This window comes from Pseudorca crassidens, chromosome 11, assembly GCF_039906515.1.
Source record: "Pseudorca crassidens isolate mPseCra1 chromosome 11, mPseCra1.hap1, whole genome shotgun sequence".
Classification (NCBI taxonomy): Eukaryota; Metazoa; Chordata; class Mammalia; order Artiodactyla; family Delphinidae; genus Pseudorca; species Pseudorca crassidens.
The window spans coordinates 22,258,619-22,274,021 of NC_090306.1; the positions used below are offsets into that span (position 1 = coordinate 22,258,619).

General features: G+C 41.1%; 1 protein-coding gene across 16 annotated transcripts in view; it reads left to right on the forward strand.

The window, feature by feature from the left end:
• The window catches only part of BMAL2 (basic helix-loop-helix ARNT like 2), a 104,033-nt gene that overhangs the window by 41,485 nt on the left and 47,145 nt on the right, over window positions 1-15,403 (forward strand). For 13 of the 16 annotated variants that reach the window (XR_010932299.1, XR_010932298.1, XM_067695998.1 and 10 more), the window contains 6 exons: window positions 105-146; window positions 4,653-4,810; window positions 9,809-9,888; window positions 10,962-11,054; window positions 14,057-14,174; window positions 15,005-15,148. Coding sequence is in view for 14 of the 16 variants with exons in the window: in XM_067695998.1 (XP_067552099.1) it covers window positions 105-146; window positions 4,653-4,810; window positions 9,809-9,888; window positions 10,962-11,054; window positions 14,057-14,174; window positions 15,005-15,148 (635 nt within the window). In the remaining 2 variants the exon portion in view is untranslated. The remainder of the gene's footprint in view (window positions 1-104; window positions 147-4,652; window positions 4,811-9,808; window positions 9,889-10,961; window positions 11,055-14,056; window positions 14,175-15,004; window positions 15,149-15,403) is intronic. The other 3 variants (XM_067696001.1, XM_067695992.1, XM_067696002.1) reach the window with 3 other exon arrangements.

The following is a 15,403-nucleotide window of genomic DNA, read 5'->3' on the forward strand; positions in this document are numbered from 1 at the left end:
CTTAATAGGAATTAGGATGATTGGACTTAATCCCACATTTATTTCTCAAGAATTACCAAAAATCTGTTTCATGTAGTTTGATATTTTATCCTGCTTTTTTGTAGAATGGAAGATGGTGAACAACAAGTAAAAATGAAGTCCTTCAGGTATACTGAACTGTTGAGAGGGTACACGGTGGGTGGGAGAGGTCGCACATGTAGACCGTTAGCTAAAGCAAATGGTGATGTCAAGGTAGAATGGATTCATGAATATTAGCTTTTTCTCATATGTTCTGCTCTGAGAAGATGCAGATACCTCAGGCCCAAATTGTGGCGCTCATAAGTTCCTTTTGCTCTGATGAGCTCATTTCCAGCTCTGGAATGCATGCAGGGAGTCAGGTGGGTGATGCCAGCAGTTCTGCTTCTCTGTCAGAGAAGCCAGGCAGATCCCACAGGGCAGGGTCCCTGCCGCGTGCCTGCCTGCCCTGAGTCCAGAGCATTCCCGAGCTCCCTCAGCCCTGCTGGACCACCTTTCAGCATAGGAAGTCTGAAATGGGAACTCATTTCCTTCTCCACGGAGCCAGAGACCCCTGCCTTGAAGTAATGCAGCCACTCAGGGTGAAGGAGTAGGAGTGACTGGAAATAAATACAGTTCTAAAAACAAAACAAAACAAAACCATCTGGTACCATCATCAGATACATTATACCTTTTTTCTCTATCTACTTGAATAACATTTTGGCTTACGTGTCTTTAAATTTTTCTCAGAATAGCTATTTATTGAAAACAACTATTATTTTCTTGAAGCACTAGAGAAAACCTAATTCTTCCAATAAGCAAATCAGAATTAATTACAAGGAGTGTCTGATTATTAGGAACCATCACCATAAAGTCTGTCACTTGTTTCATCATATTCTTTCAACGTCAACAAGTTTTTTTCCCTACATCTGGCAACATGGCCAGATCTCAGTTTTGCTTTTTCTCCATTTATTCTGTTTTTTTTTTTAATATGACTCTGCAGAACACTGACATGGTTCAAAGTGACAGTAACAGTTCACAGAATTAAGAGCCAGAGCCCTGATAAATTATTAAGCAGAGAACTTGCCTCTGGGTAAATATGCCCTTCTTTAATAAAATTCTTTAAGAAGTCTTTCCAGGTGCACCTCCTTCAAGTAAAGTACCTTATTCAAAAACTGGCTATTTCACCTTCCTCTGTCTTTCCTAGCTCCCAGCATCATCATTCATTATTCCCAAGTGACCTTGTTCCTACCTGTTCTCATCTCCCTCAAAACCCTGGCTCTAAGAGAAGTCAGTTTCCCTTCTGCTGTATATTCCTGGAATCAGGCATCTCTTTCCACTGCTACTGTCCATGCTAATGGGTAATATTGTTAGAAAGAAGAGGTGAACATTATAGCAAGTAGATAATCATAACATTTTAAAAATCATAAATCTTTAAAAAGTTCTCATGGGGGAATTCCCTGGTCCAGTGGTTAGGACCCAGCGCTTTCACTACTGTGGCCTGAGTTCAGTCTGGTCGGGGAACTAAGATCCTGCAAGCCGTGTGGTGTGGCCAAAAATAAACATAAATAAAAATTGCTCATGAATAGACCAAAGTACAAGCGGATAACTGCATTTTATGTAAATACACAGGTAACTTGAATTCCATCCAGTTCACCCCAAAGTACTGATTTTGTTCCAGGAGTGTCATTGGCCAAGCGTGAATGTTTGGCGGATGGTGCTCCATCAGCGCTTCCTGCCTTGGCCCCACTCTTCCATCTAGTTTAAAGTCTCTAAGAACAGATCGGGACGAGTCTCCTATTTTTCCTCTTTCTCATTAGATTGCCTTCCCCAAACTCTTCTTCTTCTTCTTTTTTTTCTTTTGTTTTAATATAATCTTTTTCTTTCTTTTTTTTTTTTTTTTTTCCGAGGTACGCGGGCCCCTCACTGCTGCAGCCTCCCCCGCTGTGGAGCACAGGCTCTGGATGCGCAGGCTCAGCGGCCATGGCTCACGGGCCCAGCCGCTCCGCGGCATGTGGGATCTTCCCGGACCGGGGCATGAACCCGTGTCCCCCGCGTCGGCAGGTGGACTCTCAACCACTGCGCCACCAGGGAAGCCCTTTTTATACTTTTTAAGTCAGTTTAAGTGAAGATTTCTGTCACTTGTAACCACAAGATTCTTTCTTTTCCCCACTCAGAACCTAGATATGTTTATTTTATTTATTTTTTTATTGGAGTATAGTTGCTTTACACTTCTGTGTCAGTTTCTGCTGTACAGCAAAGTGAATCAGCCATATGTATACATATATGCCCTCTTTTTTGGATTTCCTTCCCATTTAGGTCACCACAGAGCACCAAGTAGAGTTCCCTGTGCTATACAGCAGGTTCTCATTAGTTATCTATTTTATACATGGTAGTGTATATATGTCAATCCCAGTTGCACAATTCATCCCCTCCTTCCCCCTGGTATCCATGCATTTGTTCTCTATGTCTGTGTCTTTATTTCTGCTTTGCAAATAAGATCATCTATAACCACAAGATTCTTAACAAATCTTAAGAGAGAGTGCTTAGGTTGCATTACTTGTTCAACGTTTCACATGTTGCCAATATTTCTCTTATGTCAATGCAGCTGAATGACCATTTTACCCTGGGAAGAACCAGTTCTCTCTTGGGCTATGGCGACCACTTTGCTGAGCACTGTGATAATAGCAGGAGGCTCGAGAGACCGGGGCCATGTGTGGTTCAAGTTTCAGCCTCATGCTCATAGACAAGTCACGTAACCTCTGAGTTAGAAAAGGGGCACAGAGATGAGAGGGGATTAAGTGACATCACATCGTTGTGGTGTCATCCGGAGGCCAAGACTGCCCCTCATCTGCTGAACTGGCTGCTGGGGACTGTAAATGAGGCCCCCCCAGACTAGGCTGCCAGATAAAATACAGGACACCTGACCAACTGTGAATTTCAGATATGTAATGAAGACTTTTTAGTACAAGTATGTCCCAAATATTGCACAAGGATATACTTATACTAAAAAAGTATTCACTGTTTATCTGAAATTCAAAATTAACTGCGCGTCCTGGTGCCCCAAGTGCCCTCCCATGTTCAGGCTCCTCAGGATGTGTACTCCAGGGAAAGTGACTCTGCAACTTCAGTTTGACCACGTGGCTCAAGCCATCTCAAATATTTAAGAACTATTTTAAGACCTAGAATTTATAGGAGTCTGTGGTTATTTGGCTCTTCAGGGTGAAGAAGGGAGGGAGGGTCTAGAGCTAGTCTAGTGGCGTCACCAATCAAGATAAACCCTATAGAAGGAAGAGTAATCAGGGCTGGCAGAGGAAGGATTAAAATGGGATCAGCTGCAGAGAATGCATTCAGTTTGGGATTTCTTGAGTTTTAGGAGGCTTATGAATCCCTGAGGTGCATAATTTTAGTTCTGAAGGTTGGGAATTGGATAAAGAATGAATGAGATAGGGATTGAATGGTAAGTAGCTTATGAGTAGTTGTAAAGCCTTATGAAGGTGTGCAGTCCCTTAGGGTGAAGCTATAGGTGAGGAGAGAGCGGTGTCAAGTGAGGGGTCTCTGGGGGGCCAGTATTGAAGGACAGAGGAAGAGCTGAGTAGGGAGGCTAAGGGGGCGGAGCTGAGCAGAGAGGCTGGAGGAGCGGAGAGGTCACAGAAGCCAGCGAAGAATGAGAAATGGCAATAGTGTCAAATTCAAGGCAGGGATCACCTGGGGTTGCATAAGATGAGGATGACCTCTGCTAGAGTAGTTGTAGTGGAATGGGGGCTGGGAGGATGATTTGATTTCAGTTTTTTTTTTTTGGCTGCACTGGGTCTTCGTTGCTGCCCGTGGGCTTTCTCTAGTTGCGGTGAGCGGGGGCTACTCTTCGTTGCAGTGAGTGGGCTTCCCGTTGCAGTGGCTTCTCTTGTTGCGGAGCACGGGCTGTAGGTGCATGGGCTTCAGTAGTTGCAGCACACAGGCTCAGTAGTTGTGGCTCACGGGCTTAGTTGCTCCATGGCATGTGGGATCTTCCTGGACCAAGGATCAAACCCATGTCCCCTGCATTGGCAGGCGGATTCTTAACCACTGCATCACCAGGGAAGTCCTGGGAGGTTGATTTTAATAGGAGAGGCACCTGGGAGATGAAACGTTAAGTGGAGACCGTACTCTCAGGAAGCTGGCCAAGGAGGGAAGACATTAACAAGGAAAAAAAATCCCTAGAATTCTGGAAAGGGGTTTCTTCCTCAAAGGGAAGAGACTTGAGCCCATTTATCGACGCATAGAAGGAGCTGTGAAAGAGAATGAGCTTAAAATGCTGATAACTGTGCAAGCAAAGACCAGAAAGGAGTTAGCTTTGAATAGAAGGCGGCCCATTCTTCCTCTACAGCTGGAGGGAAGCTAAAAAACCGCCTGCTGCAGCTCTCACACAGAGGTCTTAGTTCTTGAAGGTTTCAGGGAATAAGGTCAGGAAGGAAGGAGCAAGGGTATGGGGGGTGGAGGTAAAAGCAGTGTGAATGAGTGCCACTCCCGCCTCTTCCCTGAATGCCACCCGCAGGGCCAAAGTCGGGAGGAAGAACAGTGGGGGCTTGCTGGCCTCACCCGTGCTCCCACTGCTGCCTCTGGGGTCACTGGGGGTCTGTTAAATGTTAAATATAATGGAAGCTCTTTCTCCTTCTTAGAGAAGCGCATAGCCAAACCGAAAAGCGCAGGAGAGATAAAATGAACAACCTGATTGAAAAACTGTCCGCGATGATCCCTCAGTGCAATCCCATGGCACGGAAACTGGACAAACTGACAGTTTTAAGAATGGCTGTTGAACACTTGAGATCTTTAAAAGGTGAGTTTGAAAATGGCCTCCACACTTGGATTTGTGAAGTCTTCCCTGTAATTGAAGTCCCTGATGGGTTTGTTTTGTTGTTATTGGCTACTGAGATTTTATACAGATGTGTCTTTCAACTTTATAGGTATTCATTTTGATGCTTGTCCGTATTCTGTACGTGGAGAAAATACTAATTTGGATGTCAGAAAACTTGGTTTCGCTAAAAGCTTCATCTTGAGTTTACTATGTGAACTTGAAAAGCCTTTATATTTCTACTAGTTTTCTCATACATAAGATGAAGATGATAAAACCGGCTGTACATACCTCTCAATATTTTAGAAGTTTTTAAATGTTAATTATTATAATTTTAAGTTATTGACAGATTTCCACTATTAGAAAAGAAAACCTCCTTAAATTCAGCAATTTCTCTTACAACTTTATTCAGACTTGTAAGTAGTACTGAAAATGCATCACACCTTACTATTCTAAGATATTCTCACATTTACGAGACATTGGGTGAAGGAGGTCCTTAGCTGATGCTTCTCGGGGCGTGCGGGATCGTTTCTGACTTTAGAAGTTCCCCTATTTGAGCTTGAATTTTAAATCAAAGTGTAATAAGTATTCTGTGCGTATGTGTAGTCGAAATCACATCTGGTTTGGGAATAACCCTGGTCTGACTTGGGGGGCAGAATGATGGACATAGAATTGAGTTTTAGGTACAGGAATGTTAATGACATAAATTCACATTGAGATTATCAGAGGACCAGCAGAGGAGTTCGCTGCAGACCACTGAGAAGACGCTGAAAGTTCAGATTTGTAAAGATCTAAAAGATTATAGTGAAATCTGGCTCAAAAAGTATAAGAAAGGAATAAGCAAAGGAAGACCAAGGGTCTTCTTTAGATCTCTGTCCTATACTGCATACCAGGAAAAGGAATCTGTTTCAGGGAAAAGGAAGTTCTGTGGTCTGAACATAGAGACTTTGCCAAGTCAAGTTAAAGTGGCTTAGAGGAAAGCAGTGCTCCCTGGACTCCAGGTGCAAACTGGAGCCCAGACAAAGAAGATCTTACTTCATAATGAGACAAAAAATCCTGGCAAATCTGTTCGGATTGGAGGAGGAGGGGGCATTGGCAAATTAGGAAGTAAAACTAGAGACAGCTATTAAAGGGCTATTCAGTAGTAATTTGTGCAAGTTGTACTTTAAATCACCTTCCTTAGATCTCCACAGATGGTAGAAAAATGACTTATGCACTGTGATCAGCTGAGTGCATGCAGATCTGGAGTGCAGGCAGTGGGGAAAAGCAAGTTCAGCCCTTGATCCCTTCAGTGCCATGCAGAGAGCAGCCCAGGTGTTGGGAGACTGCCTGGCAGGCTTCCTTTTGGGAGTCTGATAGGAGGTCTTTGGTTCCTAAGAGTCTGTTGTGAAAGAAGATTCTCTTTTACCCACAACTGGGTCTTGCATAAGTTGTATGCAACACTTCCCTTAAATCTTTTAGCAGTGAACATTAGCAGGCTCAACCGAGGTCATTTGCTTGCAGCCCTAAAATTACCCAACAGTTTTCACATTCACAACGTCCTGGCAGAAGAGGACCTAAGGGAAAAGCCATGAATCAGTCAACTAATTCAACAAACATGAAATGAGCATCAGCTCGGTTCCTGTCCTGTGCTGGGGTTAGGAAAACGAAGGAGGCAAGATCTCTGTGCTTGGAGGGGTTCGTGGTGGACAAGGGAGACAGACCCCGGAGGAGATCATTAACACCCAGTGTGATAAATGTTATGTGGAAGTACGCGTGGGACGAGGGGCAGCTCAGTAGGGAGGAGATGCTGCCTAAATCCAGAAGGGATTCTTTGGAACAGAGCGTAGATTTCACCATTGGCCCTTCTAAGCTGAAGCGAAGTGGTCATGTACGCATCACACATCCTGACCAGATCCTTAGTCAGTGCTACCCACGGATGAGATGACTTAAAGCAGCTGGGGCTGCATTCCAGTGCCCTAGCCAGAGTGTACCCCAACTCGATCCACAAATGCCCAGATGCCAGATCATGAGAAGGCTGCACGTGGATGGTCCACACGTAATTACTTTGAAGACAGAGGGTGGTGAAATGATTTTTTTTCTCTACACTCTGCAGCAGTGCTTTGCAGACTATCTGGGGGGGAGAGCAAGTGCTCCCCACCCCCATCCATTGTAAAATACGGTACAATTATTCAGTGGAAAAACGTTCATGGGCTGGGATGCCGCAACAGTGTTACATTTCCATAAAAGTGTCTAAATGTGTATTCTTAATTTCTGTGCTCATCTCACCACGGGTGATGACGACAGTGGTTTGCAGACCACATTTGGAGTAAGCCTTCTTCTGCAGCAGCAGGTGCTTTCCGAGAACCTGCGTGGGTCTGAACACCTGGGAGCCAATAATGCATGCGTGGGTCCTGGAGGCAAACCTGGGTTCGAATCCTGGCTCCCTGCCTTAATTGCCATGGGACTTAAGTTACTTCACATTCTAACCCTCAACTCCCACAGCTGTGAAGCAGGGATAATGCATTGCCTCATAGGGTTGTTGTTAAGAGTAAAGGACAAGTGTAAAGGGGGAGCACAGTGTTTCTCTTTTTTTCATTATTGTTCTTTTTTTTACTGCAGTATAGTTGATTTACAATGTTGTGTTAGTTTCAGGTGTACAGCAAAGTATATATTGAGCTATACATATACAGTAGGTCCTTGTTGTTTATTTTGTATCCATTAATCCCAAACTCCTAATTCATCCCTCCCCCAACACCTTTCCCCTTTGGTAACCACAAGTGTGAGTCTACGTCTGTGAGTCTGTTTCTGTTTTGTAAATACTGTTTCTGTTATTTGTATCATTTTTTTAGATTCCACATGTAAGTGATATCATATGAAGTTTGTCCTAAGACAGATGTCAGAGGAAGAGCACAGGGTTTCTTGATGCTGGAGGTGGTGGTCAGAGGACAGGAGGAAGAATTGTTATTGTCATATTGATCATTATTATCCTTATTATAATGATCATTGTCATACTGTCATTTTTCAATGACGGTGATGAACTTTATAACAGAAGTCAGTGATCATGTTTCCTCATTTATTTTTGCCACCAGAATCTGAGAATCAACTTTGTCACTGCCCTTTGGCAGGCGTACAGAATCGCACGGCTTGCATTTTCTTAGCTCACCTCACCCTGGCTTCAGCTCTTTGCTGACTGCCTTCTTTTTCTTCCTGGCACGTCCTCACGTCCTCACGTCCTCACTCTCCTGTTGCGTCAGGGCTCGCCCATTCTGGCTGACAGACACTGACCGGCTTTCCTCAGCACGATTCCGCCAACCTCGCTTCAGGCCAGCCTGGAAGTGTCAGCGCCTCACTCACATTGATTTATTCCTGTGCCTGGCCTGGCACGCAGAGTCTGCGTCTTTCATCCCTTTCTCAACTCCCTCCTACCAGGCTACTGGGTAGTAATAATAATAATAACAAGTAGTCATTTGGGGGAATTCTTTGAGGGCTACCTAGAAGGTAGATTCCAAAAGAGATTTCGTTTGCTTATGCCAGGCCTTTCAGGGGTGCTGCCGGTCTGAGAAGACTTTACCAAATCACTCCATGAGTGTGTGTGATTTTTCTGGTTTTGTTTTTTCCCCACCACTTAGGTAGTTGGTGAGTTTCGGCTATAAATTCATCCAAGGACCAATTAATGGTTAACATGTCTCAGGGTGTTACCCTACCTTTCTTTTGCAAAAGCATCTTTCCTTGCGGTGCCTAGAAGGAGAGGTTTAGGGTTAGGGAGGTTGGGAAGTGTAAGGGAGGGAAATGTGATTTACTTTTGAATCACCCTTGCTTGGAGGTTATCTGGGGACAGCACACCTTGGCTTGATGAACTGTCCCCTGCGCCCCGTTGTGGCCATGAAGGGCTTTCCCTGTCAAGGTTGGTGGATGCCCTCAAGACAAACGTACTTTTAGTTCTTCCCTTACTTCGCTCAGGTCAAATTTTACCTAGCTTTGACATGATCATTACTTATCATTTTCCCAGCTCTTCTGGTTTCTTTAGAGACTTTCCTTTTAATACAGTAACCTCTATGCTAAGGGCTTAAAGTGAATTATTTCATTTATATTTTATACATTTTTTTGTATTATCAGACGTCTCCATATGCTCTTTAAAGGGTCCTATGGGAAATCTTATGAATCCATAAAATTTGCTTAGAATTCCAGAATCTCTCTATTCAGGGTAATTCATATGATCAGTTTTAATAAGCTAAGAAATTATAAAAATAACCAGAGTCATGAATATTGTTGCATGTTATTATAATGTTATAGATAATATATTGCACTTTATTACTTTTCAATATACAGCTCTTACTGTCTGCACATGTGAGTATAATGGAATAAGTAGTTCTAAGAATTTACAGTCTGAGAGGCTGTATTACTAGACATTTCAGTCTAGTAATAACGAAGAAAGAGAATGATTACAGAAGAGGTCTTAGAGTGTGCTAAAAGAGAAAATACCATCATCGTTGTCACCAATAGCAACAGCAGCATTGCTAATGTTCACTGAGCATTTACTACATGTCCATCTTTAATTTTTTTTAAAGAAATACTCTATTTTATTACTCTATTTTATTTATTTATTTATATTTTTGGCTCATTGGGTCTTCGTTGCTGCACGTGGGCTTTCTCTAGTTGCAGTGAGGGGGAGCTACTCTTAGTTGCGGTGCGCAGGCTTCTCATTGTGGTGGCTTCTCTTGTTGCGGAGCACGGGCTCTAGGTGTGCAGGCTTCTGTAGTTGTGGCACGCGGGCTCAGTAGTTGTGGCTCAGGGGCTCAGTAGTTGTGGCTCGTAGGCTCTAGAGCGCAGGCTCAGTAGTTGTGGTGCACAGGCTTAGTTGCTCCGTGGCATGTGGGATCTTCCTAGACCAGGGCTCGCACCCATGTCCCCTGCATTGGCAGGTGGATTCTTAACCACTGCACCACCAGGGAAGTCCCTCCATCTCTATTTTTAATAACTAGTTGACTTCTTTATTTTCAGGTATGACAAGTTCTTATGCAGGAAATAATTACAGACCTTCATTCATTCAGGATAATGAGCTCAGACACTTAATTCTTAAGGTAAGTTAAGAGATATGTTTGTTTAAGTTGTATTTGTCCTTTCATTTTTGTTTGAAAGGGAGGAAGATTTTTAGTTCTAAAAATTCCTGTTCTAAACATACAGGACTCTGTATTATACCAAATTTCCTTTAAGATAAAAATTTAAGTTATGCAAGTAAATATGTCTTATTAGTTTGGGCTAATGAATGTAGAGGCAGAGGATAGGCACTTTCCAAAGGAGAGAGCGTAGCTTGTCTTTAATGCTAAGCTCCTTACACTGCCTGCTGCACTCACTTCCCACACCGTAGGCTCTACTCCCCACTATTGGCACCTCCTTCAAGGCCATCTACCTTGTACTCAGTTCCTTCAGGATCCCGTTCTCTGCAGATGAGCCAGCCACTGCTTACTGAATGAGTTATTAGTCGATGCTTTGCCATTTCTGTCCTCATCATTTCACGTGCATGCCTGGGTTTCAGATTCACTGGTCTACAGGTTTATTTGACGTGGAAAATATGACCGTGTCATTGGCTTATCCTGCTCCCAGGAGGTGATACATGTCTTGATCTTGTGCTGTTACTACTAGGCTTTATGCCTCAGTATGATTAAATAGAAAGATTTTTGATATACATTTGTCCGTTTTTCTTTTAATTTTTTTAAAGAGCCCCTTTTTTATTTGAACAGCTGAATTCAAATATAGTATTCCTGATGCTTCCTTCATCCCAATCTGCACAGTCCTTCCGTCTCAGTGCATCCACAGGCAACTGTTATTGGTGTGTTTTGATATCTTTACAGAGTTTCTGTATGAGTATAGAATTCAACATAGGTAATTTTTATATTTTGAAATATCTCAACTAGATATTCCATGCCTGGACTTTCCAAGTCAAAAACATTACTTTAGACTGGGGTTCAATTTGATTTTATCAGTCTTTTTATGTAGTGAGAAAATTTCTTAAAATTAATTTTACTAGCTCTTATGACCACTCTACTAGTTTTATTGCTACAATAATTTCCTCAAAATCTGAATGTATGTGTATGAGAGAGACAGAATTCACTTTGTATTTTTAAAATATTCACTTTGTATTTTTAAATTCTAGACTGCAGAAGGCTTCCTATTTGTGGTTGGATGTGAAAGAGGAAAAATTCTCTTCATTTCTAAATCAGTCTCCAAAATACTTAATTATGATCAGGTATCCAAAACTGAGGATATTTTCTTACTATGTTTATTAATTTTTAAAAAAAATTTTTTGGGGGGTGTGTGGCTGCGTCGGGTCTTAGTTGAGGCATGCAGGATCTTTCGTTGTGGTGTGGGCTCTTCGTTTGGCGCATGGGCTCTTCGTTGCAGCATGCGGGCTTCTCTCTAGTTGCGGTGCATGGGCTCTAGTTTGAGGCACGCGGGCTCTCTAGTTGAGGCGCACGAGCTCAGTAGTTGTGGCATGTGGGCTTAGTTGCCCCATGGCATGTGGAATCGTAGTTTCCCAGCCAGGGATCGAACCCATGTCCCCGGCATTGGAAGGCGATTCTTTACCACTGGACCACCAGGGAAGTCCCACTATGTTTATTTTGTAAAAAAAAAAAAAAATATCTTGAAGCTCTTTTTCTGAACTCTTTCTTCCCATTGGGCTGTGGGATTGGCTTCTGCTAAGTTAGAACTAAGAGAGATGGGAAGATGTGTGGAAAAAGTATGAATTTTTGTTATTGACAGGAGTGTTCACTTCCTTCAGCAAGTTATTTCATTTTCCTGAACCTCAGCTTCCTCCTATGTAAAAAGTGGAAATTATGATTATACCTGTCTCTCAGGATGTAAGCACTAAATACGATATCATATTTGAGTGTCTGAAAAATATCGGTCACGCTTCTCTATTTCCTCCAAGAGACAGCATTATTATTTATTAAGTTACACACACTACAAAACAGCTTTTTATCTAGGCTCTGGCAACAAACTCTGAAATACATCTTTCATTTAACTAGTGGTGTGATTGATTTGCCTCCTTTTTACTGAACACCATTTAATTTAAACTAGTTACTCAAAAACTATAGCACTGAAACCAACAGAGTGAATAAACTAGCACCTGTGGTCTCCTTCAAAATAGAAATAGAATAATATAATACATAATAAAAATAATATATATAGCTCTATTTACAGTAGCCAGGACATGGAAGTAACCTAAGTGTCCATCGACAGATGAATGGATAAAGAAGATGTGGCACATATATACAATGGAATATTACTCAGCCATAAAAAGAAATGAAATTGAGTTATTTGTAGTGAGGTGAATGGACCTAGAGTCTGTCATACAGAGTGAAGTAAGTCAGAAAGAGAAAAACAAATACCGTATGCTAACACATATATATGGAATCTTAAAAAAAAAAATTGGTCGTGAAGAACCTAGGGGCAGGACGGGAATAAAGATGCAGACCTACTACAGAATGGACTTGAGGACACTGGGAGGGGGAAGGATAAGCTGGGACAAAGTGGGAGAGTGGCATGGATATATATACACTACCAAATGTAAATCCGATAGCTAGTGGGAAGCAGCCGCATAGCACAGGGAGATCAGCTCGGTGCTTTGTGACCACCTAGAGGGGTGGGATAGGGAGGGAGACGCAAGAGGGAAGAGATATGGGGATATATGTATATGTATAGCTGATTCCCTTTGTTATAAAGCAGAAACTAACACACCATTGTAAAAAAGATAATAATAATATATATAAAGATATAATAAATAATATAGAAATAAGATAGCCCCCAGCTTTAATCTTAAATAACTCCCATTAATCTCTGCCTGTATTCCCCCCAAACTTGAAAATTTGGAGAGATAGAAGGCATTCATAGGTAATGAGTTAAATAACAGAAAAAGATTTTATGAACCTACATACAGAGGGAGTGAAAACCAAATGAATCATGCAGCTGGTTATAGGTGGGGACACAAAAGCAGGGTAAGACTTGATTTTTCTGTCTTCTAATTGGAAATAGAGAACATCACACACATACATACACACCAAGATACTTGACAATTCAAGGTTGCTCTTAAGTTCCAAATTAGTAACATGGAGGCCAGCCCCACTGGACACTGACTTTGCATTTCAGAGACCATTCAAGAGACTCACTGACTGCTCAGGAGGACTTTGGGATCCCCATGGTACAGGGTCTGGTCTTCAGCTTTTCAGCCTCAGAAATCTGATTTGTCTAGAACAGCAGAGATTGGCACAAATTGTAAATCACCTGTACTTCAATTAAAAAAAAAAAAACTGATTTGCTCGAAGCAGTTCTGGGTATAGACTTATCTTAGCCAATCACACAATAGACTGATGTATAAATCAGATTGCTAGTGGGGTTTTTTTGTTTGTTTTGTTTTTGATAGCGATATCTAACTGCCAAGCACTCCAGGCCACTTGGGCCAGCTGGTCCATTTTTTTACCTTCTGTAGGAATGTCTGCTTGGATAATAAAGGAGTTCAGAAGAGGGGTGATCACTGTGGGCTTCACATGTGAAGTAGAATGTCTCCTAGGCTTTAAGATGAGCAGAGAAGGGGAGGAAGACATTTCAGGTTGGGAGAAGGAAACTTGGAATTCAGGGAGTAAAAGGCAATTGGCTGGATCAGCCAGGGAACTGAGTTTCTAGAGAAAAGGTAATGAATTCCAGGTGATGAGACCATGCAAGCAAAGTCATGGGCTGAGGAATGCTGTGCATGTGGGGAGAAGTGGAATGCCAAATGAGACGTATTCCAGGTTGGATTTGAGTTATCAACAGTATGGTAATTATTTGTAAGCAGTATGGTAAATTTGAGTTACACCATAAAAATCACAGGTATTCTCTGACTTCTGTATTATACTGTAATATAATCTCTTTTACTAATGGTAAAGTTTAAAGTAAATAATAATATGCCTTGAAGTAACATGTGAATTGGGGATGTTACCAAGAGTAACAAGAATAAATAGAATGTTAGTTATTAGGTGTGTGTATGTGGTTTGTGTGTATCCAGTTATGGGTCTGTGTGCATGTGTTTTTTTCTATCTACACGTATCACTGTTTTTAACACTGACCAAGCTAAGGTCACCCAGTACAGTAAATGTACCTGAGCTTAAGAAAAAGCCACTTTAAACCAAAGAAAGAGTATCCTATGTCTGTATGAGGACAGGCAGAAATGACATGATACTGATTTTCAATGAACATCTACCTTATAAATAGGCTAGTTTGACTGGACAAAGCTTATTTGACTTCTTACATCCAAAAGATGTTGCCGAAGTAAAGGAACAACTTTCTTCCTCTGATATTTCACCAAGAGAGAAGCTAATAGATGCCGAAAGTAAGTACTCATTTCAGCATTCTTACCATTTTACGTAAATGTAATTATTACTTCAGAGTACGTCTGTACAGTGTTTTGAAAACATTAGCTAATTATGGTTTTATCAAGAGGAGAATTATTTAGTAAACTTTATCATCATCAACCTCAGTTTAAAAAAATATATAACTATGTAGAGAATTCATGTATTTGTACACATATATAAAAACAAATACATTCATCTGAAGATGCTTTGGGGAAAATGTGATTACTTCATATTCTCTATTTTTCATATGCTAATAAAATATTTATAGGAAAGTATCATTTGGGATAAAAAAATTGCTGGAGTTTTTTTATTATTTAGTTGTATGCTGAGGGACAATTATTCTCTTTCTTAAATGTGTTAGTTAGGTCTACTCAATGTGAAAGGCCTTGTATAATTGTGCTTGAGAAGTATACATATTCTTTATCTTCTCCAGAAATAATTTTCTTCTCTGAAAATGCTTATTGCCTAATAATTATTTATAATATAAAAATAATAATGCTTTATGCTACTGATTACTGTTTTAGTTAAGGTTTTTTTCATTTAATTTTTATTTCATTTAAATTATCTTCACTATCTGCCCCCCTGGGGAAAAATATAAAGGTAAATTTCAAGTGATTATAAGTTATCAAAATGTGATTGCTTGACAAATACATTTTTTGGGTATGTTTCACTTCGGGGTTTACTGTATAATAATGTCAATAACCATTTCTCAAGTAATAGATGACCAGAAAATGTTAGGAGATAGATTTCAAATTTATTTGAAAATATTATTTTCTACCTATTCTCTTACCTCTTTGCACTATGAAAGCTGGTTTGCAAGCTCACAGTAATTTCCACACCGCAAGGAGTTGTGTGTATTCTGGCTCAAGACGATCCTTTTTCTGTCGAATCAAGAGCTGTAAAATCTCTGTTAAAGAAGAGCACGAATGCTTACTCAACTCAAAGAAGAAAGGTATTGTCCTTTTGAAATGTCAAGTGATTTGAGCCATGGATATAAAATTAAATGTCCTAAATATTTTCTGTACAAGAAAAAAAAAAATAAGCTGAATGGTCGAGGCAAATAATTGAGGCCAAAAGCATTTATTTATCTAAATAATTCTGGTTCTGGTGAACCAAGACCGTGTTAAGTAGATCCAACAGTAAGTGAATCAGCTAACCTACACAGCAGTCCATATGAGAGAAAACCTTGGCGGCCAACCCAACTACC